The sequence below is a fragment of the Neofelis nebulosa genome, chromosome 8 (assembly GCF_028018385.1).
Source record: "Neofelis nebulosa isolate mNeoNeb1 chromosome 8, mNeoNeb1.pri, whole genome shotgun sequence".
NCBI classification, from domain to species: domain Eukaryota; kingdom Metazoa; phylum Chordata; class Mammalia; order Carnivora; family Felidae; genus Neofelis; species Neofelis nebulosa.
Window position 1 is genome coordinate 75,204,107 of NC_080789.1, and position 27,700 is coordinate 75,231,806.

At 36.3% G+C, this 27,700-nt stretch overlaps 2 protein-coding genes across 5 annotated transcripts in view; one reads left to right on the forward strand and one right to left on the reverse strand.

The window, feature by feature from the left end:
• C8H12orf40 (chromosome 8 C12orf40 homolog) overlaps positions 1-27,700 on the reverse strand; it is a 257,398-nt gene that overhangs the window by 88,352 nt on the left and 141,346 nt on the right. For 2 of the 4 annotated variants that reach the window (XR_009265780.1, XM_058743118.1), the window contains exon 1: positions 4,358-4,511. The exons of the other annotated variants lie outside the window; for them this stretch is intronic. Coding sequence is in view for 1 of the 2 variants with exons in the window: in XM_058743118.1 (XP_058599101.1) it covers positions 4,358-4,380 (23 nt within the window). In the remaining variant the exon portion in view is untranslated. Of the gene's footprint in view, positions 1-4,357; positions 4,512-27,700 lie in introns of those variants that run through there. 4 annotated transcript variants of the gene reach the window in all.
• Positions 8,607-27,700, forward strand: part of ABCD2 (ATP binding cassette subfamily D member 2) — a 67,683-nt gene continuing 48,589 nt past the window's right edge. The window contains exons 1-5 of the mRNA XM_058743117.1: positions 8,607-9,947; positions 11,516-11,696; positions 22,628-22,749; positions 26,299-26,467; positions 27,108-27,202. Coding sequence (XP_058599100.1) covers positions 9,009-9,947; positions 11,516-11,696; positions 22,628-22,749; positions 26,299-26,467; positions 27,108-27,202 — 1,506 coding nt within the window. The 5' untranslated portion in view covers positions 8,607-9,008. The remainder of the gene's footprint in view (positions 9,948-11,515; positions 11,697-22,627; positions 22,750-26,298; positions 26,468-27,107; positions 27,203-27,700) is intronic.

The following is a 27,700-nucleotide window of genomic DNA, read 5'->3' on the forward strand; positions in this document are numbered from 1 at the left end:
AAGCTTCCCCTAATTAAATTTTTTTTCCCTTATACTTCATATATAGTGCTATATAGCCCATCTACAGTCAAGCTCATTCTAAAAGGCATGTTGTGGCCCAAAGACTGGTTACAGCTTTTTATTTTCCCCTCCTCTCCCATCTTCCTAACACCTTCACGTCTAAGGGGCTATGAATTTGGTGAAACAAGTCAGTGATGAATAAACAGGAAAATAGAATCGTTTCCAAACTTAAAAATATCAGTAGTTATACCTGTTCTGTCTCAAATTTACACCTCAACCTGACTACAAAAATACAGGCTCTTAGTATAAATCATACAACACAAGAATTAGAGTTGTAGGTCAATGATTTCCAGACAAGTAAAAAAAAAATTTTTTTTTAATTGGCAAGACTGACATTGATATTTTAACTCTGTCAAGAAAGGACGTGAAGGGGGGGAGGGGGGGAAGGGAGGGGGTTGATTTTAAAATTAAAAAAATAATTTAATTTTGGGAAAAAAGAAAGAACAGACCATTAAATTGAAAAACCTGACATTATCACTGATTAGCAAGTTTCAGAAACTTGATTGGGAATTACAATCATAGAGGTGTAAATTACTTTCAGCTTAGACCAAATCTCTACCCAAAATGAGACTGTTTGAAATGAAATGTTATGATATCTTGCAAAAATGTCCACAATCCATAACATTAAAGCCAAATAAAACAATTTTAGTAATTGTAAACAATTTTTTTTTTTACATTTTACTTATTTTTTTTTTTTTGAGAGAGAGAGAGAGACAGAGCACAAGTCGGGGAGAGGCAGAGGGAGTGGCAGACACAGAATCCAAAGCAGGCTCCAGGCTCTGAGCCGTCAACACAGAGCCCGACATGGGGCTCGAACTCACAAACTGTGAGGTCATGTCCTGAGCTAAAGTCGGACGCACAACTGACTGAGCCACCAAGGCACCCCTAATTTTAATTTTAAAAAGGAAGATAAGAGGCACCTGGGTGGCTCAGTTGGTTAAGTGTCTGACTCCTGATCTCAGCTCAGCTCATGATCTCACAGGTTCATGAGACTGAATACTTCATCAGGCTCTGGGCTGACAGTGAAAGAGCCTGCTTGGGATTCTCTCTCTTTCCTTCCACTCTGCTCCTCACCCTGCTCACTCTCTGTCAAAAATAAATAAACATTCTTTTTAAAAAGGAAAATAAGGGAAGCTTACTTCTTCCATAGCTACCAACTCTTTACCTTTTTTTATTTCACATAAAAAAACATTTTACGTATGACCAATAGAGTCCCTAAACAGAAGAGTAGCAAAAAATCAAATGCCCAGTTTGTTTTAGGCCAAGAAAAATTGTAGACCTTTGCAATCCTAAGATTCTCCCATGAAATGATTCTGCAATTAAACTTAACAGATATCAGGTTCCTATCATATACAAGAATATTCTGCTTCTATTGTGTGTATGCAATCAGATTGCTACGAGCAAAACATAAACTTGCTATAGCCTGCTTCTTTAATTCCCTTAACAACATTGTAAAGCTTCTTCCTGTTTTCCTGTGTTAATGCAGACCCACCTGCTGTCTAACGAATAATCCTTTCCGTTTCTCTAATACCTCTGCTCTCAACCCATCTCTTCTAAACCTTGCTAAAAACTAGGTCTCTAATCTGATTATTTATCTCACCTACTTTTCAACTTTTAAGAACCTGTGCTTCATTGTTTCCCTGTGATGCTTGTTCTGTGCAATATTGCTATCTTTCAGGGCTTAATGTAATTTTGTTTCTCAGTTCCCTAAGTATCCACAGCCCTTTATGTGTGCCACTTTTACAATACTCATGTTCCCACACAGCATAACAGAGTGGTTAAGCACTTTGTTTTCAAATCCTAACTCTACCACAGATTAGCTGGGTGACCTTAGGCAAGTCACTTAACATTTAACAGTGTGTAAGTTTCCCTATCAGTAAACTGGGGGTAGCATTTGTATACACCTCATTAGGATCTTGTTAAGAGTAAATGAGCTAGTTTTGAAAAAGCACTTAGAACAGTGCTTATTTTGGGGCAGCTGGGTGGCTCAGTCAGTTGGGCATCTGGCTCTTGGTTTCAGATAGGGTCATAATATCAAGTTCTTGGGATTGACCCCTGCATCTTCACACTGTAAGCTCAGAGCCGCTTGGGATTCTCTCACCCTCTACCTCTCTTCCCCTCCCTTGCTCACTCACTCTCTCAAAATAAATAAATAACCTTAAAAAAAAAAGGCTCATTTTATTAAGTGCTATTTAACTATTCTTTTCAGTATAATAGTCATTTACCAAATTCTATTCTCACCATTCTACCACTGATTATTTTTGTGGCTCAAAATTATATCTTTTTCTTTTCTGAACTCCCCTCCCCCACGTAGGGCTTAACCATGTCCTAAACAGGTAGGCATGTGAAAAATCTATTTGTTTAATTAATTTTGAATGCTCTTCGGGAGCAGTTCTAATGGAGCTTTGTAAGTGTTCTCCAATTATTTATCTATAAGTTCTTAACAGTTCTCAAAATTTTCAACCAAAACCAATCCTAATGACAGAGGGTAATAAACAAGTACTTCAAGATGGACTGGGGTATGGATTAAAATGTCTATTCTCTAATAGCTCTAATTAAGCTAGAAGTGGTTACTGAGCACTGTTGTGGATTCTGAGATCCTTCAGGCCTCATGATCATAAACCATGATCAACTCATCTTGTCCACCCTTGTCTACTGTGATAGTAGAAAGTAGAGACACTCATTGTTTCATTACCAATATAGGGTTTGACCTAAGGAGGCCATTCGTCCAAGAAAATTTATCTAAAATTTCATGTTATTGTAATATTCCAAGAGTTTTGCACTTTACTCCATAATGTATCCATGTTTAAGTTTAAAAATATATTTTCAGGGCATCTGGGGGGCTCAGTCAGTTAAGCATCTGACTTTTGATTTTGGCTCAGATCATGATCTCACAGTTCGTAAGTTCAAGCCCTAAGTGGGGCTCTTCGCTGACAGCAGAGCCTGCTTGGGATTCTCCCTCCCTCCCTCCCTCTCTCTCTCTGCCCCTCTCCTTCTCATGCTCTCTCTCTCAAAATAAATAAAATAAAACTTTAATACATCCAGGCACAGCACTACCTCATTTTGAGAAACACAACTACTATTTTCCTGCAGTATTTTGCTTTTGTGTCCTCCTAATAGCAACTAAAATATTACTCCTAGAATAGCCAGAAGTTTTAAATATAGGACAGAATGGCACCTACATCGTAACAGTACTTAAGCATTTGTAAAATGATTTAATCTCATTTATTATTCACATTTTGAAGAATTTCAAATTCAAAAACATCAAATTATAATCATCTATCAACTAAAATCCTGTGAAACCTATAAGTGAATTTTCAGTTTTCTCCAAAGTGGAAGTGTGATGCTAGAACACCAGCCAGAAATAATTCAGATAAATTTCTAACATACAATGCTAACATATTCTTCAACAGGATAAATGCTCCTGCTAAAATTACTGGGCGTAATTAACAATACTTGGTGAACACAAAAGCTGTCTTTCTCCTTACAAAATTCCTTAGAATGTAAATGTGTTACATTCTAACCACATCACCTGGGTCTACCTGTGACAAAAAAAAAACTGTATTCAATGGTTTAGTGTTTCAATCAAAACAATTCTTTTCATCAAATGAAATTACAGGCCTACATTATTTCCATCCTAGTGGACTTTAGGCCAATAGGAATGAACATGTTATATATAAAACTAAATTGCCAACCCATCACGCTTTAGATGATTAATGCTAAATACAAAACAAATCGCAAATTATCTTGTGAGTTATTGCCATTAGAAACTGTTCACCTTACCTCCCTTTAAAAAACAAACTAAATATACGATTGATACTGCCGCCCCTCTCCCCACCGAGGAACTTAGGGGCAGCAGGAAATGGTCTTTTCCGCAATACGGTCCAAATTCATGAAAAAAATATATACACTCCTAGAAAGAAAACCTTTTCCAAGTGAGAGGGGCAGGAGCGGGAAGAAGGTAGAAGAGGGCTCAGGTGGTGAGACGCCTCGTTAGAGAAGGAAGATGTGAGACACCTGGGAGGGAGAGCCGAGAGCTTCACCCACGGTGGGCGGCTCCACACGCGAAGCCTTTGAAGAGCCAGCGGGGAGAAGCCCACTTGCTTTTGGCTTAAGAACAGAGACGTGGTGGCTAGGGTCGCCCTTCCTGGCTCCCGATGAAAAGACCCACGCCTACAAGTTCTCCCCAGCTAAAGCTATCCCTGCCCCTCGACGGCCTAGGAAAGAGGCGCCATTATGGGAATGAACGTCCAGGGACTCAAGGTCTCCAGTCTCAAGCTCCAGCAACACAACTCACCGGGATCCCCCGACCCAGTTCATCTCCCTGAAACGTCTGAGGCCCCAGAGGCTGGAAGCTCAGATGCCTGGGTTGTGTACGGAACCACTTCTTCAGCCTCAGCCAATTTATTAGGCCTCGGCCACCTACTTCCGCCCCACCCCAGGGCCGACGGCCCAGCCTCCCGACAGCCTCTGCGCCCAGGCTGGCTGCTTGTTAGCCTCCCGAAAGCCTCTGCGGTTTCTGCGGAGACAGTGGCCTGATAGGGCGGCAAGGGACCCTGTGGGAAAGCAGCCAGTCCGCCTAAGGGAAGAGGAATCAGCAGTTTTAACCGCTCAGGCAAGAGAAGCCTAAGTAAATGAAGTTTCGGACTGTGGCCACAGGGTTAGAGTTTCAAGCCACCGCCACCATAATTTCATTTAGTTCTATATCGGTCTCAGCCTTCTTTTTCAGATCAAAGATCAGACTTGGGGGAGAAAAAGAAGGCAAAGAGAAAGTTGTAAGATTCCTAATCCTAACGATAATGTTTGCATTCCCTGCTTATTACTCTGTATCCAGTTCCTTTAAATATCTTTCACATACGGTTTTAATATTCCGTAAACAGTTGTTTATTAGAAACCTTGCACGTTGGTGATTTACTCTTCGGTACATTTTTATAAGTTTCTGAGAGTGATCAAAATTTTATTTAAGCTGTAAAGGCCCAAAGACTCTCAACTTCTTAACGAAAAAAAAAATCTCAAAACAAAAATTGGATTTTGCTATTCATTTCTGTGTTATGTTTGTATATCTTCATAAAACATTTATCCTACAACCTGCTCTATGATATTTTGGCTGGAAACTAGAAATCTCTTGTCCCCCCAAAAATGCACAAAGTAATTCCACCCGTTCCCCAATTGTCAAGATCGTTTCCCAGAATTTAACCTAGGGAATATCTCATAATTTCAAATATAAAATATCTTCTATTAAGTCATTGGGAATAAATATTTAAATAGGATTACCTCCCAGGGTAGATATCTTGTTTAATGATATAAATACCAATTTTTATAATAAAAATTCATCAAAGTATATCTATTATTGGTTTGAATTAGACCAAGCGAATATGCCATTTCAGAACAAATCAATCTTCCACATTGTATAGCTGGTCATTCTCAGTAACTAAACCATACAGTTAAGTTAGAAGCAACGACCCAATGTTATTAGCTTTTCCTACTTTTAACATTTTTTGAACAGGAACAAATTGACTAAAAGGGAAAAATAACTTGCTAAAAGATTAACTGACTTTTGGTATATTATTGTATGTGGAAAGGACATAAAGGAGAGGTTAACCAATTTACTAAAAAAATCAAGAACTGGGAGCTGGATATAAACATCTCTTCTCCCTGACTAAAGTTACTGCTTTCCTTCCAGTCAGTCACAGGGAGGCAGTAGATGTGGTGAATTACACTAAGGAAAAATTAATCTAGGAGACACATCTTCAGACAAGATATTTTCTGGGTTTTCCTTCACAGCAAAAGACATTTCCTCATGAACTAATTATTAGGTGGTTATTTATAACAGCTGAAATGTTGACCTAAGATCTCATCTTCAGTGTTGTTTTATACCTCACATGAATAAGACTAGCATGATCAATAGATAATGAGTCAAACACAGTGCTATTTTAGGGCCAGTAGGGCAATTAGGTAATCTCTTGGGTCAGTAAACAGTTCAAGAAAGGAATACAGCACAGATGAAATACTACTTACCATTTGTTGAAAGGAAATCCATCTAAAATTCTTAAACCTTAATTTATCTTTGTTACTAAAAATTACTTACTTTCTGGTGATTTACTATATAAACATACAACATATATATAATCTACAATATATATTGTTATTTATGTGTAGATGTCTTTATTATAAAAATCATTTCTGATGTTTTACACTTTTAAAGCATATAGTTTTATATGTTTTGTATATATCCTTGAATATATATAAGCATGGGAGTAGAATTTAAATGGTTTTAATTAGATCTGTACTTAAGGGGCTCAACATCAAGTCATATCTCACATTGACCTTTTCCCCAGTTCTAGTAACTGGCTTTCAACCTTCCTTATACCACAATTCTAGCAACCAAATTTCTATCTTATTTTCCTCATACCTAGTCTTTTGCTCCAAGACATTAAAAACTTGTTCCTGCACCTCAGTGTCAGTATCAGTTGGTAAACTGACCTACCTACAATTAAGTGTGGGCCCATTTGGATCTCTAATGTTCTATGCTTCTAGATTCCCCCTGCACTGCTCCTTCTATACAATGGCTTGGCCTCCAGTGATGTAAGCCACTTGCCTCGATTGCTGGCTGCTTTCTGACCTACACATCCCTCTGTGTAGCATATTCTGCCTGGCTGAACATCCTCCTGTCACTTCCATTTAAGGTTACCCTGGCCCTCCACTTCTCCTGTCAGTCAGGAGATGTGATATAAAGAATTAAAATTTATAAATGTAAGACAGCCTCATTTTGACACATGAAAAGCATGAAATTAGGAGTAAAAGATGTTGAAAATAACCACCTTAACACTACAATCTCTACATACAGACTTTGTAAATTTTAATGAAATGATTGTGCTGCTAATATGGCCAGCTATCAAAGAGACTTGCATGACTTTGCCACTCACATGTTAGTAAATTTGCTGAATTGAATGCAAACAAATGAAAAGAGACCTGTGATGATTCTTGGAATTAATATAGGTACATGGGAAAGTTAAGAATATTGTTACTTATAAAAGTCAGAATAGTTCTTTACTCATAGTAAAATGAAAATGAAAATCATTCAACACTGAGACAGGTTATATATTCTATCACAGAGGTTGGGAAACTTCTTCCGAAGGGGGTCAGATAGTAAATATTTAGGCTCTGTTTTATCTACCCCATTCTGTCACTGTAGCTTAAAAACCAGAAACAATAAATAAATGGGTATGACTGTGTTCCAATAAAACTTTATTTCTGGATGCTGAAATAAAAACCTCATAAAAGTCTCACATCACAAAATATTATTCTTCTTTTGATGTATTTTTGACCACTTTAAAATGTAAAAACTGTTCTTGGCTCAAGGGCCAAATTTGGCTCACTGCTTGGGTTGTAATTTGCCAACCTCCATTTTAGTTTAATGCATATTTTCCCAGGCTTCCAGATGACTAGAAATGTGTATGTATGTTGTGTATGGGGGTGGATGGGGAAGCAAAAATGTTTTTGCATATTCAAGAATATACTCATCCTTACCAAAAAAAAAAAAAAAAGGCCCTTTACATTTTTTTTAAATATGCAAAATTTTGCTTGGCTATTTAGCAGTTTAAGTCCTCCATTCGTGATGTAGAGAATTTTTTTAATGCTCTTGGTTATTATCAAATAACAAAAATGGAAGTGGGAAGTAATCAAATTATCTCAAAGCCTTAACAAAAGCTAGAAAAAGACAAAACAAACAAACAAACAAACAAAATCTCTTAAAAATAAGGTTCTCGAGAAGCTATTTCTACCATCTAACTGGGGTTGGATTCCCAAATGGTTAACTTTTGATTATAGAGTCACATACCTCCAAGTAACAACTATCTAAAGGACACAAGGAAGGAGATAGAAGTGAAACCTTGCACTCGTTTATTTAATAGTTACATTGTAAATAAATATGCTCCATTGCTAAAAATAGCCGTTATGGAGTTGGAAGATTTTTACTATAAGGACAAGTAAATATATGGATGGGAGTAGAGCAAATAATTATTTTTTATACTACAGAAGACTTCTATTTACCAAAAGCAAACAAACACCCCCCCCCCCAAAACAAAACAAAACAAAAAACCCACAAAAAGGAATATCCTCAATTACAACTTGTCTGATAGGTTCTAGGACTTCATGTGGAACCACAGAAAAAAACAAAATGGGGGTTGGGGCAGCGGCACCAAAGATCATATCTAAGTATTTGATACTTTGTTTTTTCCAGTGGCCTCCATACTTGTCACTTTCTTTTCTCTCCATTTTAGATTCATTCAATACTCTTTTCAGACTCTTTATGTTGACACTCTTGTCCCTCCTCCCCCATTTCCCTCGTTCCTTCTCCCTCATCTCGTTTGACAGCTCTTGAAAATCTCCCTTCCTTTTTGCTCTTCCCCTTGTGGTATCCACTAAAACCTTAGAGAAGAGACGTATATCCTGAAACTTCTGTGGGTTTGTAAGTGACGCTGAGCATGCTCAGTAGCAAGGGCAGGTTTTGTCGCCAGCAGCCGCCCTGATTCGACCTCTCCAAAAATAGACATTTAACTCTTTGAACTCCCGGGTAAGGATGTAATTCGTTTTGCTCTCTCCTCATTTTCAAGGTTCAAAGGGAGGCAGCGAGGATTCCAAGGTCCCACCGCTCTGCCAGCCAATGAGGAGCCTGAGAGGGAGGAGCCTGGGGCGGCTTGGTGCAGCTTGAGCTTCTGAGAGATTCATCCCCGTAGATGCAGTGGAGTCTGAGGTCTGCTGCATCTGTCACAGCAGAACAAAATTAAAACAAAAACAAAAACAAAAACAAAAACAAAAACAGAAGAGGAGAAATGCTGCAGACTATGGAACGCTGTAGGACTTTCTGAAACATTTGCTGGGGATTCCCGCGGAGCATGATCTTTTAAAACCAATTCTTTTTGAAGCCGGTTTGGGTAACTGGGAAAATGACAAATATGCTAAATGCAGCAGCTGATCGGGTGAAATGGACCAGATCGAGTGCTGCTAAAAGGGCTGCCTGCCTGGTGGCTGCGGCATATGCTCTGAAAACACTCTATCCCGTCATTGGCAAGCGTTTAAAGCAATCTGGCCACAGGAAGAAAAAAGAAGCAGTTTACCCGGCTGCAGAGAACAGAGAAATACTGCATTGCACCGAGAACACTTGTAAAAAACCTTGTCCTGGAGTGAATGCAGATTTTTTCAAACAGCTACTAGAACTTCGTAAAATTCTCTTTCCAAAACTTGTGACCACTGAAACAGGCTGGCTCTGCCTTCACTCAGTGGCTCTAATCTCAAGAACCTTTCTATCGATCTATGTGGCTGGTCTGGATGGAAAAATCGTGAAAAGCATTGTGGAAAAGAAGCCTCGAACTTTCATCATCAAATTAATCAAGTGGCTTATGATTGCCATCCCTGCCACCTTTGTTAACAGTGCAATAAGGTACCTGGAGTGCAAATTGGCTTTGGCCTTCAGAACTCGCCTGGTAGACCATGCCTATGAGACCTATTTTACAAATCAGACTTATTATAAGGTGATCAATATGGATGGGAGGCTGGCAAACCCTGACCAGTCTCTTACTGAGGATATTATGATGTTCTCCCAGTCTGTGGCTCACTTGTACTCCAATCTGACCAAGCCTATTTTAGATGTAATCTTGACCTCCTATACGCTTATCCAGACTGCTACATCCAGAGGAGCGAGCCCAATTGGGCCCACCCTATTAGCAGGACTTGTGGTATATGCCACTGCTAAAGTTTTGAAAGCTTGCTCTCCCAAATTTGGCAAATTGGTGGCTGAAGAAGCTCACAGAAAAGGCTATTTGCGGTATGTGCACTCCAGAATTATAGCCAATGTTGAAGAAATTGCCTTTTACAGAGGACATAAGGTAAGATAGAAATTAAGGTGATGGGTGAAATGTGAGACTCTTCCAGCTGCCACTGCAGTGCTAGATAGCATCTGTTGTACTGTCGATGGACCCACTTCTTTAGCGTTTTAGATTTCTATGACGTCTAAACCTGTATTGAAGTATATGCTTCCTTACCTTTCTGATTACAAGCTGTTAAAGAACTATGGAGTGCAAACTTTTCTAAAGTGTCATAAGAATATGATATCCAACAATCTGAAAAACAGCCTGCTTAGCCTCAGGTACCCAAATATGCTCAGAAGTTTCTCTAAAGCATTTTCTTAAAACTAAAATTCTAACTAGTCCTAGAGCATTAGAAGAAAATGTTTGTTTGGAAACTAAGTAAACACATTTCCATTGGGATGGAAAATTTAGGATGGCATTCTTGTTGTTGTTGTTCTTTTGTTTTTCGAGAAGGGAAAAGAAAAACAAACCCGATGCTTTTACATGAAAGACAAGTTTGACAATTTTGCCTGCCTGGTCAATGGACTGACTTCAGTCCTAAGAATTGCAGGAGAATGTGTCTCACAAATAGCATTTGCATTACTATTAGTTACTGTTCAGTACCATATTTTGACACAAATAAAAAGAGGCAGTGAAATGAAATTTTGTCTAGCTTTCAGGGAAAAGCTAAGATTAGAGAAGAAATGAGGATGAGAAAAAGAGTTCCAGAATGTTATTTTTAAATATTAAAGATTTTCAACATGAAGCAGATCCCTAAAATAGTTAGCCTAATTACATAAGCAGGCAGTGCATTAAAGTAACTTCAGAATATTAAGTATGATGGAAATTTTTAAGGTGATGAATCTGAAATCTTAACACAAATGACTTCACAAATGAAATATTAAGGAATTCTAAAATTGAAGATGGTATTTTAATTACCAAGCAGCATTATTTAATTTTTGAAGTATCATCAATTATCAAAATACTTTTAAAGTAACAGCAACCTGAAGAAGAAAATTTAAAGCAAATTTAGGACTTTTACTTCCACTTGAAAATTGGTCTCATGCGTTATATTAATCATACTAATTGGTCATTCCTCTTGAATCATTGAACTCAGTGATGTAAATTATAGCATGTTGTAGGCTTCTTGCATTTAAGACAAAATCCAGTAAATTGAGTTAGTTCAAAAATGGAGTCTAATTACACATATACGTGTCACATCTTTATTTTTAGGTATTTTTGGTGTGATCAAGAAAGATAAGGTTCTAACATTGCTTATTCATGTCTTACAGGATATTATTTAATCTTAACATCTTATATATACAATTTTGAAATCATAATTGTAAATCAGTTATGTGTATTTTATACTTACTATTCTATTGACTGAGTATCATGGTTTTTTAAAAATAATACAGGTGTGACCAAAATTAAAAAATAATGACTAATTCTGATAGTGATCTATATTTATTCATTGTTAGATCGTAGATAATAATATCCTAAGTAAAACAAAATAATATGTACTTATCTTTTTAAAAAGTCCTCAAACATACAGTATTTAATTTTATAGCTCATGCTGAGTTAATTCTTATCTCTGTTTGCCTCCATAGGTAGAAATGAAGCAACTCCAGAAAAGTTACAAAGCTTTAGCAGATCAAATGAACCTCATCTTATCCAAACGTTTGTGGTATATCATGATAGAGCAATTCTTGATGAAGTATGTTTGGAGCAGCAGTGGACTAATTATGGTGGCTGTACCTATTATCACTGCAACTGGCTTTGCCGATGGTGGTAATGGCATTTATGCTCCATCTCAACTATATGTTTAAGATTATTTCTCTTGAAGGTGTCACTGCTGGTTTGGTGTGAGTGAAACTGTGTATATAGTCATTGTTCTATGGTCATTTATTGGTCAGAAACAACGGCAGACTTTGCAACATCCAATAATGAGACCAGCAATATGAAAAGAAGTGTCTCAAAACACCTTTCTAGTTCTGAGATATTTCAGAGATCCCTGATGCAGTGTTTCTGGAAGTTGACCTTGAGCAATCTTAATTATTCTGCCTAATACAAAATGATTCCCTAGTTTGCATTTAAATTCAAAGCAAATTAATACCTTCAAAAAGAGTATTATACAAGTTTTCCGCATGTGTTGTAAACTTCAGTTCTGAACATCCTATGTGTTTAGTCTGTAGATATTCTATAACTGGATTAGTCCTGATTTGTGATTTGAAGAACTGGTTGACTACATGAGTAACCAGGAATATTGTTTCAAGGAGTGTTTCAGGCCATAGAGCAAGGTCTTCTCTACTTGTAGGTAATGTAGATAATTTCCTCGGTAGCATGATTTAGTGGCATTGTGGAAGTAGGGGTTGGCAAGTTGCAGGCATCTAATTCTATTCTATCACCATCTCAATGGTTTTTGCCAACATTGTCATCCTTTGGAATAAATGAAAAATATAAGGGCAAGAAGGACAACATTAAAATGTTGTGTAATACCTAAGATGGGAGTTTGGGTTGTAATTGGCAGGGACAGGAGGGAATTAATTAAAGAAGTATCATTTTCTGCTCTTCCACTGATATAAAATATTCCCCTTCCTCTTTAGAAACCACTCGACCAAAATGGGCCTTGGTGTTGAAGGCACTAGAGAAAAGCGTGGGCTTTTAGTAAGACAACTCTTGGCTTTCCCTCTTCTTGCCTGCATCCTCTTAGTCATGTTAATTAAACATTCTAAAACTCAATTTTCTCATCTATAAAATGAAAATCAGAAGGACTACTTCAGAGAATTGTGAGACTTTAGTAAAATAATGTTTTTACAGTACAGAGCATACTCTTGATGTTCTTGATACATGGTGATAATTATTACCTAGAAAACAAAAGGCAACACTAAGAATAGTATAACAGAATATAGTGTAACAGAATAGTTACAGTTATTTTTGGTATGGAATTGAGAATCAATAGCTATTCGTTGGAAGTCGTCTAATAAAAACAAGTACAAAATTACCTTTTCTTTAATGTTTTGAAACAGTGCTTCAATGCTTTAACCAATTCTTACAAAAATATTTGTCAAATTTGGGTCATTCTTAACCTAAAATTGTTCACTTTAGTAAATTTAGATTCGTCAATTCCTTGTGATGTGTGCTATACATATACCAATAAACTCCACAACTTAACTGTCTAATAGCCAGTGCATTTAGACTGCTAGGGAAAGTGACTTTTATCTGTTTTAAAATTTTATTAAAAAAATCATTTTAATAAGTTTATATTGAAAAAGGTATTGATAGTAATAATATTTTTAGACTTAATCTTCTGTAATGAAATAAATTACTTTTCAAAAGAGTATTAGAGAAAAAAAAGACACTTCAAAACCTATGGTCTTAAGATTAGTTTTACTAAGAAACTTGACAAAATTATCAGATATTTGTAGTAAGTCTCTTTAAATGTAGGGGTATTTTTAAGGTTTCATATATGAGGAATATTAGAGAAAACCCCAATGATGAGATAATGGTATAGTTCTATTAGTCCTTAGAAGCATTGGTCTTATTAGAAAACCCTGGAGTATTCAACAAAGAACAGAGAAAATGCAGCTATTAGTGGGTGACAAATTAACCCCACAGAGACCAGTTGGAAGTAAACAATGTATGCAAAGAATCTAACAATCTTACTTTCATAGGTGATGTAATAAGATATTTAAAAATAGACCCTATAAATTCTAAAAAATGCCTTATTAATCTAAAGAAACAACATTAAAATTTTAAATAGAAATTATGATAATGATTACATTTATGCAAATGAACAAAGTAATTCTCAAAGCTTCTTTTCAAATTTTTTTTTAATGCTTATTTATTTTTGAGACAGAGAAAGACAGAGCATGAGCAGGGGAGGGGCAGAGAGAGACAGGGAGACACAGAATCTGAAATAGGCTCCAGGCTCCAAGTTGTCAGCCCAGAGCCCAATGCAGGGCTTGAACTCACAAACCATGAGATCAGGACGTGAGCTGAAGTCGGACGCTTAACCGACTGAGCCACCCAGGTGCCCCTTAAAGTTTCTTTTAGAAGAAAATTTTATACAAAGAGAAGCAATATGGCAATTAAATAGACAAAAAATGAATTCACAGATCAACATTATAAGAGTATGCTTCCACTGGGTGTTGTATGGAAACCAATTTGACAATAAACTTCATATATTGAAAAAAAAATGAAAAAAAAGTATGCTTCAATATTTTCTGTAACTTCTAAAGTTACTGTATGATGCTTATAATGTTTATATGTATATTTTTACTAAATGTGCTTGACCTACAATGATTTAACACACAAAAATATTAGCTTACCATTTTACTCAGACAAAATTATTTATCTATTTTTTTAATGTTTATTTATTTTTGATAGAGACAGAGTGTGAGTGGGGCATGGGCAGAGAGAAAGAGAGACACAGAATCTGAAGCAGGCTCCAGGCTCTGAGCTGTTAGCACAGAGCCCAACGCGCGGCTCGAACTCATGAACCATGAGTCATGACCTGGGCCGAAGTCAGATGCTTACCTGACTTAGCCACCCGGGCGCCCCTATTTATTTATTTTTTTAGATAATGACATATCTTTGAGCCCTTAGGTCTTGGAATTACATACCCTATATTCTACTCTTGTCTTTAATCTTGATTTACACTTATGCCCTGCATTGCCCTTTATGTTAGAGATGAATTAAGTACATGATACTGTATATTTTAAGACAAAAAGACATGAAAAGAAATGGGTGATTAAGAGAGGAATGGCAGGCGTGCCTAATTGTCTGTCGGTTAAGCATCTGGCTCTTGATTTCAGCTCACGTCATGATCTCAGAGTTCATGGGATCGAGCCCCAAGTTGGGCTCTGTGCTGACAGCACAGAGCCTGCTGGGGATTCTCTCTCTCCCTCTCTCTCTACCCTTCTCTCACTCACTTGTGCTCTCTCTCTCTCTCTCAAAATAAATAAACTTTTTATAAAAAGAGAGGAATGACAAAGAGAAAAGGAGAAAAAGTAGGATAGAGAAAAGATAGAGTGAAGAAAGAAGCAGGCCACTGCTCAAATTTTCACTCTGCTGTTTAATACTTAACCATCCTTGAGAAAGTTACATAAGCTTTCTATGTCCCAGTTTTCTCATCTTAACTATAGGGATAAGAATATATATCTTACAGAATTGTTATGAAATTATATGTAAAGTATTTAATGTGCTTTGAAACAGTCCTTGGCAACAAACAGAGGGTTACTGGAACGGTTGTGGGAGGGAGGATGGGCTAAATGGGTAAGGGGAATTAAGGAATCTACTCCTGAAATCATTGTTGCACTATATGCTAACTAATTTGGATGTAAATTAAAAAAAGAAAATTAAAAGAAAAAAAAAAAGAAACAGTCCTTGGCAAATAGTAAAAGCTTAGGTGGAAGCAACTGTTAATATTTATTATATTCTTAACATGTGGGCACTGGAGTCAGATTTTCTGGGTTCAAATGCTGGCCCTTTTGCTTACTAGGTAAAGCTGTGACTACAGGCAAATCATTTAACTTTTTTGTGCTTCAATTTTCTCATTTCCAAAATGGGGGAAATTATAGCAGGGTTGTTATGAGGATTAAAACTGACATACGTAAAACTTAGAATATTCCCTGCCTCATAAGAAATGGTCAATAGATGTTTGCTGGCATGGTTCTCATAGTTAAAGGAGCAAAGCATTTGGAAATGATTAGGAAATCAGAAGTATAGGAGCATGCACAATTTTTCTTTCTTCCTTTCTTTCCTTTTTTTTTTTTTTTTTTTTTTTTGGAGGAGAAAAGGAAAATAGTTCTGTAGTAGTTTTGTTATACCATTTACCTACAGCTTTAAGTGAAATCTTCTGGTAAGGGCAGGATTATGTTTATGTTCAAGTTCCCATTACAAAATTGCATACAGAATCATGCTATTTTCACATCAGAAGAGGAGCTTCCAAGTCATCTATTCTGGAGCCCCAGAATTGCCTACATTCACACAAATGGTTAGTGGAAGCACTAAGGATGGAAGGCACCACATAATTCCTAGTGCGCTATGTTTTCCCCCGTCACCATGTGGCCTCCATATTAGATACTGGAACTTGCTCTAGAAGCGATTTAACTTAGTTTGACACTAAGTAATCATGTGACCATATGGTTGAAAAAGAAGCACTGATATAGTTAATTATGTATATTTTCTATTTTATTTTTTAGGGGATATTACTTTTATCTGGTGTCAAAAGAGAGATTGAAATGCTATGAAGAAAATCTCGAAATTTTTTTTTATTGTAACTTCCAATGTAGTTAACATACAGTGTTATATTAGTTTCATGTGTACAATATTGTGATTCAACAATTTCATACATCACCCAGGGCTCGTTATGACAAGTGCACTCCTTAATCCCCAGCACCTATTTCACCCATCCCCCCCAACCACCTCCCCTCTGGTAACCATCACTTTGTTCTCTATAGTTAAGAGTTTGTTTCATGGTTTGTCTCTCTCTCTCTCTCTCTCTTTTTTTTTTTTTTTTTTACCTTTGCTCATTTATTTAATTTCTTAAATTCACATATGAGTGAAATCATACAGTACTTGTCTTTCTCTGACTTATTTCGCTGAGCATTTTACTCTCTAGCTCCATCCGTATTGTTGCAAGTGGCAGGATTTCCTTCTTCTCTTATGGCTGAATAATATTCCATTGGGTGTACATACCACATCCAGTCATTAATCAATGGATACTTGGGCTGCTTCCATGATTTGGTTATTGTAAATAATGCTGCTAAACATAGGGATGCATGTATCCCTTTAAATTAGTGTTTTTGTATTGTTTGGGTAAATACCCAGGAGTACAATTACTGGATTATAGGGTAGTTCTATTTTCGGTTTTTTGAGAACCTCCATACTGTTGTCCATTGTGACTGCGCCAGTTTGCATCCCCCCAATAGTATAAAAGGGTTCCTTTTTTCCACATCCTTGCCAACACTTGCTGTTTCTTGTGTTTGGATTTTAGCCACTCTGATGGGTACGATGTGATATCTCATTGTAGTTTGGACTTGCATTTCCTCCATGATGAGTGATTTTTGAGCATCTTTTCATATGTCTGTTGGCTACCTGGTATCATCTCAACTTTTTAATGTTATAGGCCCCTTTTCTTCTGTTCATATCAAGAACAGTTCTGGGCAAGGCCAAAGAAAGCTACTTTAGTTCTCTCCTACCAGATCTTATCACAGGCATGTAACAGGGAAGCAAGCTTCTAAGCTGCTAGCACTACGGGTAGTACCTGCCTGTTGGTGGTCTGCTAGTGTAAGGCGGCAGAGCAGAAATAGTAACTGACAGATACTGCGCTTAAGAATTGAACTAAACTCTATCATCACCTAGTAACATGGGTGATGTTTTTCATTCCTAAAAGGTACCTCCCACAAAATCATAGTTATAACTCCTGTTGTGTTAGTGTCTCATATTCTAATGTCAAATCATTGGAATATAATTTTATATCATGGGTCAATTTGGATGTAATTCCTCTCCTGTTGACCAATTTATTGTAACAATAATTACCAAAACATATGAAAGACATACTTTTTTAGCTGTAATTAGCTATGCCTATTACATAGCTATAATTTTTAAAGTATAACATACATGCAGTAAAGGACCCGATCATTAGTGTACCACTCAGTGAACTGTCACAAAGTTAACAAATATAAATAATTACCACTCCCAAGAAATAGAAACTTACCTACATCCCAGAATCCCCCATGCTCCTTGCTAGTTTTATTCCCATCTTCAGCCCCCTGTCCCCAGTCCCACTTACTCCCGTTCCCAGTATGCCCCAGTAAAGGTAATTATTCTACTGACCATTCATTAGTGTTTGCTGGGTTTGAAACTTGTATAAATAGTATCATACAGTACACATAGGAGTTCTAGTTGCTCCACATCTTTGTCGATGTTTGATGTCAGTCTTTTTCATTTTAGGCATAGAGGTAAATCACTGTGGCCTTAGTTTGCATTTCTCTGATGACTAATGAAATTAAGCAATTTTTTTTTTTAACATTTATCTATTATTGAGAGACAGAGAGAGACAGAGCATGAGCAGGGGAGAGGCAGAGAGAGGAGGAGACACAGAATCCGAAGCAGGCTCCAGGCTCCAGCTGTCAGCAGAGAGCCGGAGGCAGGGCTCGAACTCACAAACCACAAGATCATGACCTGAGCCTAAGTCAGATGCTCAACTGACTGAGCCACCCAGGCCCCAAGAGATTAAGCACTTTTTATTTGTTTATTGGCCATTTGGATAGCTTTTCTTTTTAAAACAATTTTTTAGCGTTTATTTTTGAGAGAGAGAGAGAGAGCGCGTGCGCGCGCATGAGTTGGGGGAGGGGCAGGGAGAAAGGGAGACACAGAATCTGAAGCAGGTTCCAGGCTCTGAGCTGCCAACACAGAGCCTGACACTGGGCTCCCAACTCATGAATAAGTTACTTTGGTTTTTTTTCATTTTAATTATTATTCTTTTCTTGTTTCTTTAATGTTTATTTTTGAGAGAGAGAGAGAGAGAGAAAGAGAGAGACAGAGAACAAGTAGGGGAGAGGCAGAGAAAGAGAGGGAGACACAGAATCCAAAGCAGGCTCCAGGCTCTGAGCTGTCAGCACAGAGCCCAATGTGGGGCCCAATGCAGGGCTCGAACTCACAAACCTCGAGATCATGACCTGAGCTGAAGTCGGACACCTAACCAACTGAGCCACCCAGGCACCCCAGATAGCTTTTCTTATGAAGCGCCAATAAGTTTTTTGGTCACTTTTAAATGGACTTTTCTGTTTTTTTCTTATTGATTTGTAAAAATTCTTATGTACTCTATAATGTGACTTTTGTCAGACACACACACACACACAATCTTAAATATCTTTTCCCACTCTATTCTTACCTTTTCAGTCTCTTAATAGTGTGTAAGAGAAGTTCATTTTAACAGTTCAGTTTATCAATCATTTTTGCGTGTATGGTTAGTGGTTTTATGTCTTATTCAAGAAATATTTGCCTAATCCAAGGCCATGAAGATATTCTCCTACTTTATCTTCTAGAAAATTATTGGTTTTTCATTTCACATTGAGATCTTCAATCCAATTAGAATTGATATTTTATACAGCGTGAGGTAGGGAAAGACCAAAAGGTTTTGCTGAGATTTGTCAATGTGATAAAGATAAAATTCAAGTGCAAAGAAATAAACTCAGATTATAAGTCCAAAGAAAAAAGTATGGAGGAATAACCTACTATTTTAATTCTTAAAAAATTAATAGACTTAGGGTGCCTCGGTGGCTCAGAGTCACCTGCTGAGAGTCCAATTCTTGATCTCAGCTCAGGTCTGAATCTTAGGCTCGTGAGTTGAAACCCTGCTTTGAGGTTCTGTGCTGGGCATGAAGCCTACTTAAACAAAAAATTAATAGACTTAATTTTCTTAGAGCAGTTTTAGGTGTACAGAAAAATTGAGCAGGAAGTACAAAGAGTTCCAAATAAATATCCAGTTTCCCTCACAGCTTCCCCTATTATTTACATCTTGTATTAGTGTGGTACATTTGTTACAACTGATGAACCAATATGCACACATTATTAACTGAAGTGCATAGTTTACATTAGGATTTATTCTTTGCATTGTACAGCTGTAGGGTTTTTGACAAGTGCATCATGACATAACCTTAGTTTTTAAATTTTTTCTCACCTTTGCAGTGAATAACAGATGTCACCATCTTTCAATATATACTTTTTATTAGCAGAGCTGAAAGGTTGAAGTAAAATGAGCAAATAATGTTAAATATTACATCCTTAAATGAGAAACATTTGACAAAATATTTAAACTATTTGGTGAGGAAAATAAAATGTGTTGACCTATGATACAAAATACGTGAGTGCCCTAGGTCATGAATTTATATTCTGCCACTAAGGAATTTGGCTTTTTCATAGAAGTTATGCAGTTGGCTGTTGTATGCATGACAAAATACTACTGGCACTGTCCTCATAGTACCTGCCAAAAAACAACCAATAGAATAAAAGTCAAATGAAATCTGTCCACAGCTATTTGTAATTTTGTTGCTAAAAGCATGAAGAAAACCCAGTAAGCACTAATCTGCCAAAGCAACATGGAAAGTACCATGCCGTATCAAGCACAAATCCATCTGTGCTAGTGTTTTTCCTTGTTAACAGAGGCTGTTGATGAAAGCTGCTACTCAAACCCCTTTTAACCTAAATTCATAAAATTCCATAATTATTTTAGATCATCAGCCAGATTCTCTATGAGCCAAACCTATTCTTAGAACTTTAACTGATACAGCAATTCATTATTTTTGTAGCTTGCTGAGAACCCTTCTGTAATTTTTTTGTGGCTATCTAAATTTTATCACATTTAAATGTGTTAAGAATATCTACATTCTGTTCCCAGTCTATTTATCCAATCACATCCTTCACTCCTCACTTCTACCAGCACTCAAAGCCTTTCTTTTTTCATTCTTCAAGGAAACTAACTTCAAGGGACTAATGGTAGTTCTGTAAAGCAGTGATTAACAGTAGGGCCAGGAGGGACCATATTGGATTATCATAAAATGTCTCCATGGACACATGGTGATTCTGATATTCAAGTGAAATCTGTGCCTGCCACCACCCATTCTGTAACATGAGCAGGCTGTTCATCATCCAATTGGCATTGCTTGAAATTTCCCTTCTCTGTGCCATTACTTACGCTGTACTTGTGATTTCTTAATTGTACATAGTCTTCAAGGCCTCTGTCACAGTCGGCTGCTCCGTGAAACATTTCCTGTGTCTTGCAGCAAGAATTGATTTTTGCCCTCTCCAAACACCTCACACTAACTCTTGTCATAGGCTACCCTGCGTAATTTAGGAACTTGTCTTCTGTCTCCTACCAGACTGTAAGTCCCCCAAGGAAAGAGTCTGAAAATCACATTTATCCTTGCATGTCATATAATACTGTGCCTAATTTCTTAACACATCTAGTTGTTTAGTAAATATCTGCTGAGTGAATTTTACCTTATATTATGCATGGAACCCTTTCAAACTCAGCTGAGCTGTCTATGAGCAAGTAAAGGTAAAAGTATTTGGTAGTCCTAGCAGGGCACAAGTTAAATATTTGCACTGTTGTAGAAAACAAAACACAAAAAAACGAAACAAACAAACAAACAAAAAAACACTTTACACTGAGATAAAACAGAGAGAAATATATATCAAAACGGGCCTATGGCTATCTATAGCATTCTAATACTTTCATTAATTTATAGTATTTAATTTAGAACTTTGGAGATAATTTATGGGAGAACCATGTTGAAAATCCTATAGATGATGGGAAATATAAAGTAATGACTGGGGAGAATAATTTAGAAGAATAAGACTAAATTGAGTACATACGCAATAATAACCAAAGAAAGTAATCACCGCTAACACTTAGAGCACTTATTATCAGCCATGGATTAGACTAATACTTCATTTGTATCTCACCTTTAAACCTCACAACAATCCTTTGAGATACAATTGTTTAAGACAGTAGTATGAATTCCCTCATTTACACATGAGAAAATAGGCATGAAGAAGGTCATTGGCTTGTTTTATTTCTCTTACCATTTGTCATTAAGTAGTAGAGCCTGCATTCAAACCTAGTCTACCTCCTACTCTTGACCGTAATTCTGCTTTGACAGTAATTTAGGATGTTCATCCATGTATCCATTTATTCATCCATGCATTCAATACACATTGAGGTGTACTCTGTGCTGGACACTCTGCTGAGTACTGGGAATAAAGAGTCAAAAACAGTCTTGACTCTTAAGGAGCCTATAGATTATTAGAAAAGGCAGACGAGGGTTTCCAGGGAAATCTCTTCTAACGAGTTGACTTTCTTAAAGAAAGAGCTAGGCAAAAAAAGGAAGGGAAGTGTAGTAAGTATATATATTAATGGTATATATGCCATTTCAAGGAAATGATATATGCAAATACCAAAGGATAAACAGAATTGTGTATGCTTGAGGTGAATGGAATATTGTGTGTTTGAAGTGCTGTAGGTACAGTTTGGGTGAAACATATAAACTAAGTCTAGATTATGAAGATCAGCTAATTTACATTTCTATTGAAGGAATCACCCTAGAAATACTTGCTTATATTCCAGTTATTACTAGTTTATTGAACAAATCACTAGCATTTTATTGCATAACTGTAAGAAGGGCTGAATGTTGAATTTGCAAAGGTTTGAAAAAATGCTAAATGAAAATAGTCTTAATTGGTAATTTAATTGCTCTAACTCTCTCCTAAAAAAATAATGAAAGGAAGCTTTAAATAAAATCCGGTACAAATACTGTATTTTCTTTTTTTTTTTTTTTTTTTTTTTTTAAATGTTTATTTTTATTTTTGAGAGAGAGAGAGAGAGAGAGAGAGAAGGTGGGGGTGGGCAGCAGAGAGAGGGAGACACAGAATCGGAAACAGGCTCCAGGCTCCGAGCCATCAGCCCAGAGCCTGACGCGGGGCTCGAACTCACGGACCGGACCGCGAGATCGTGACCTGGCTGAAGTCGGACGCTTAACCGACTGCGCCACCCAGGCGCCCCACAAATACTGTATTTTCAATAATTCATTAAATTTCTAGAAAATTGCTGATATTAATGAAAAATTTACACGTGGGTTTTTTAGTCACCATTTCATTTGTAAAAATGAAACAGTTACTTGAAAAAACTCAATAGTTTTGTAATTGGCTTTTAGATCTAGAAGATGGCCAAAAACAAGCTATGGTTAGTGAACGGACAGAAGCCTTTACTACTGCTCGAAATTTATTGGCCTCTGGAGCTGATGCTATCGAAAGGATTATGTCGTCATACAAAGAGGTACTTGCATATCTTGTTTTCAATTTGATTAAAATAAAATATTTCAAAATCAAGAAAGATGTAAATTATCAGATATACTTAGCATTTTGAAAGCATCTTTTCTCTACTATAAATTCCTAAAACTGTAATCAAGATAAAGGGCAGCAACTCCTAAGTGTTTTGATGCTAATACTATTTGAGTTTTACACTCTCAATTGAAACTCCCCTTTTTCGGTGTATAGTTTTCTTTTCTTTCTTTTTTTTTTTAATGTTTTTTTGTTTATTTTGAGACAGAGCGAGTAAGTGCACAAGGAGGGGAGGGGCAGAAAGAGAGAGGGAGAGTGAGAATCCTAAGCAGCCCCAGCCCTATCAGCTAGAGCCTGACTTAAGGGCTTGATCTCAAGAACAGTGAGATCATGAACTGAGCCCAAATCAAGAGCAGGGCGCTCAACTGACTGAGCCGCAGAGGTGCCCCTAGTATGACATATCTGTTTAAAAAAAAAAAAAAAAGTCTATTAGGTGTGGATTCTGGAACCAGAGAACCTACATTTAAAAGCTTACTCCAGTATTTACAAATTATGTGAACTTGATCAAGTTCCTTAACCTATCTGCATTTGTTTCCTCATATGTGAAGTGGGGATAATGACGGCATTGATTTTGTAGGGTTGTTGTGAGTCAATGCATGTAGAATATTTAAAACAACAGGGGCATCTGGGTGGCTCAGTCGGTTAAGCATCCAAGCTTTGGCTTAGGTCATGATCTCATGGTTTGTGAGTTCAAACCCTGTGTGGGGCTCTTGCTGACAGCTCGGAGCCTGGAGCCTGCTTTGGATTCTGTGTCTCCCTCTCTCTCTCTCTCTGTCCCTCCCCTGCTCACTCTCTGTCTCTCTCTGTCTCTCTCAAAAATAAATAAACATTTAAAAAATCATAATAATTATAAAAATAACACATATTAAGGAATTCAATCACCGCTAGCCAATAATATCATTTATATACTTTGCAAACTTGTACTCATCGTTCATGACAAGTCAAGCCTCACCAACCGCATATAAAATCCTCTTGTGATTCCACCTTCTTCCCCACCTTCCTTGCAGAGTCTGGGTCTTCCTTCTCCGTGTCCCAGTAAATCTGATGCTTTACCACATTATAATTGTCTGTCTGCTCACCAGACCTTGAGTGGAAAGCAGCAACTTACTCATCTTTGCAGTCCTAATCATTTTAATACTTGGAATATTGTATGTGGTCAAGAAATATTTGCTGAAAGAATGGTATTAAGACCTGAAGATGTCACAGTGTTAAAATTAGAAATTATTTATTTCAGATATTATATAATATTCCCATGATTAATCATTTTCACCATTAATTTACTCTTTTGGCTTTTGTATCAATATGAATCACCAGACCATATAAATTTATCTGCCTATTAAATCAGCCTTGAATAGACCATATAAAAGAGTAAGAAAGTTTGTGATTTGCTGACAAAAGTTTTCAGTGTCGGGGCGCCTGGGTGGCGCAGTCGGTTAAGTGTCCGACTTCAGCCAGGTCACGATCTCGCGGTCCGTGAGTTCCAGCCCCGCGTCAGGCTCTGGGCTGATGGCTTGGAGCCTGGACCCTGTTTCTGATTCTGTGTCTCCCTCTCTCTCTGCCCCTCCCCCGTTCATGCTCTGTCTCTCTCTGTCCCAAAAATAAATTAAAAACGTTGAAAAAAAAATTAAAAAAAAAAAAGTTTTCAGTGTCATTCAACAACTGATTTATTGAAAGGATTTTTTTTTTTTTAAAGTAAAACCGATTGTTTAGGGTCATATACCAAAGCAACTCAGCTATAAATTTTTCTTCAAATAATAATTTTGATAATGTGTACATCGTTTTTAAGATAGGTTTTTGATGTAATAAATAATTTATTAAAATTAAATGACAAATCAAAGTTTTACGCATCTCATATTAAAATACTTTGCTACCTAAGTCACAGAAAGAAATCGACTAGTTTTTTCTACATTGTATCCAATACAAGAAATAATTTAATTTTGCTTTATTTTCCCTGAATATACTTGGGATCATAGAATGTTCACATCTAAAGAATCTTACCATTGCTGTAACAGCACAAGCAAGAACCATGCGTTCTCTCTGCTGGTTCCAGAAGAAACAAGATTCCTCTCTAGAGTAAGAGTCCTAGGGCAAACTCCCTGCCTTGTATCCCAAAGTAATTTGTCAACAGTCATATGCTCACTCTGCCTACTCCACCTTGCATTCTAGCATATTAACTCATTGCCTCTTGCCTTTCTTTAACTGACCCATACATGTCATTTTGGACCCATACATTTCATTTTGGATTTTTTCCTCTATGCAAATACATTTACCTGAGTTTCTTTTGAATCTGTATGTTGTTAATTCTTGGCTCTATTTTGCTCCACTTGGGGACTCAAGGGATTCTTCTAGATAACATTTTAGAAATTACCGATTAAAGAGTTACAACATTAATATACAGAAATGAATATTTCTCACATAGTAGAGACGTGTGCTAGAAGGCTATTGATAACTATACATACTCATTTACGGTTTAGGTTTTGCACACACATAAATCTTACACAAATGTCAGCATTGTATTATCCCACAATTTATTAGTGACATGCCTTGCTTATTGGTACCAATTTCCTAGTAAATATTCCCATAAGGGAATGGTTTTTGTGCTTTTCTTTTCACTGAGAAAGATGGTCTTGACAGGAGATGAGTCACCTTTCACATTACCCTGATAACAACAAGGTATTATTTTAATAGAAAAACAGCAAGGGATTCAACCTAAATTGGACAACTGGAAGAATAAGAGCAAGACACCATTCTACTTAGCCTTAGGGACTAAAACAGAGATTTATCTCATTTTTAATCTCACCCAGAATAAAAGTCAGATTTAATGTTTTTCTTTGGGCATGTAAATCATGTTTGGCTGGAAAAGAAGCTGAACTATGGGATTTGGACTGAAAAGGATTTGAAGCTTTTCACTGAGCTCACTTCCAGTATTGATATCCTCTGACAGGAGTGTTTTCTTTGGCAAAGCTTAGGAATTTTGACAATCAATTTGACTTAAAAACATTCATTTCATAATAAGGAAAAAAACCCTATTTTTCTTATATTTAAAATCTTCCATTTTAAATTGAAAAAAAGATATCAAAACAAAGGATTGTTATTTCATTGAATGACGTTAAGCTTTTCACAAAATTTCTAATTTTCTGGAAATAAAATTTGTCATGCAAACAGGAGCCAAATCAGAAATTTGATTGAAAGATTTTAAGCCTCACTAACATTCTGAAATCCTTACATTTTATTTTGAACACTCATTTGAATGAATAATTTTTATGGGTTTTATAATTCCAATCAAATTTACATTGACACTGTGTTATTTTGTTCTCTTGGTAAGCCTTTTCTGTTATTTTTTATCATTAACAGATGTATTATTTTTTTCATGTATTATGAAATAAGATCTTTAATATTAAATCAAGAAGCTAATAGATCGCATATTTATTTAAAAGTCTATCTGGAGTATATTAACTCTATTTTATCTCTGTGCTGATTTTAGATCACAGAATTAGCAGGCTATACTGCTCGAGTGTACAATATGTTTTGGGTCTTTGATGAAGTAAAAAGAGGCATTTATAAGAGAGCTGCTGTCATGCAAGAGTCTGAAAACCATAGCAAGAATGGAGTTAACATAGAATTACCCCTCAGTGACACATTGGAAATCAAAGGTATTAAAGCAAATGTTTTATATTTTCCTATTTTGAAATGCTTACTTTATCAACAGAACCAAAATTTTTTAGAAGATCACTGTTATTAGTTACCAAGAGCTAATATTTACTTATTTAAACAATTATTCCTAAAGTTAGTGTCACAATTTGAGGAGTGGTGACTAACATTACCAAGAAAAAATTATGCTATTTTATTTAGAACAAATTTCTAGAATTATTTTTAGAAACTGAACATATGGCAGGATGAATTGTTTGCTTTTAAAATTCAAATACAGAATTAGAGCTAACATTTTATTGTTCTTCATTATTCTATATTTTTTAACTTAACTTTAATTATCACATTTTAAAAAATTGTGTTATTCCACACCTTAATTCTCTTATTGCAGCATTGTATTTTTTCTGTAGGGAAGGTTAATTTAGTGAAATAAACAATTATAAAGAATATAGCTAGGTTATATCAGATAGAGTTTATCTCATTATGCTCTCATTATGATGTTGACATTAGATTATTGTATAATGTTTCTGATAAATATTTTCCAAATATATGTGTCAGAATGTCCAAATTTACATTAAACCTCTTTTGAGATGTAGATACAACATATACTAGCTTTTATAACTTAAACTATTCCTTAACTTTTAGGAAGAGTTATTGATGTGGATCATGGAATTATTTGTGAAAATGTTCCCATAATTACACCAACGGGAGAAGTGGTGGCTTCCAGGCTAAACTTCAAAGTAAGATGATATTCAAGAATCTTCTGATTGTTGCCATCACACTAATACAAAACAACTCAGAATTCATGTACCTTATGTTAAGTACTTGGAGGAGCATATGGAAAGGAGGGGAAATCAAGAAAGGTATGCATAGTGGCTCAATTACAGAAGCAGTTCCTCAGAAAGCAAAGAGAAAGAGAAATTTGATTTCTACTGCTTTTTTGCTGGGGTGAAAATCAAAATTTCTCAGTGCACTGAGGGCCCATACAAGGTAACTTTTGGGAATAATAGAGAAATTCCTCAGAAATTAATATCTGGAAAAAGATTTTAATTTTTTCCATATAGGGATTACTCAAAATATACAAGCCTATGTTGTAATGTATTTACTAAAATATAAGGAAGAGGTCATTAGCAAGTTTACTTCTGCTATTATATATTCTCTAAATATAATTTATATTTCCAATAATCACCTCTTCCATAGGAAGAAATAATCAGAAGATTCATGGATTGGAATTTAGT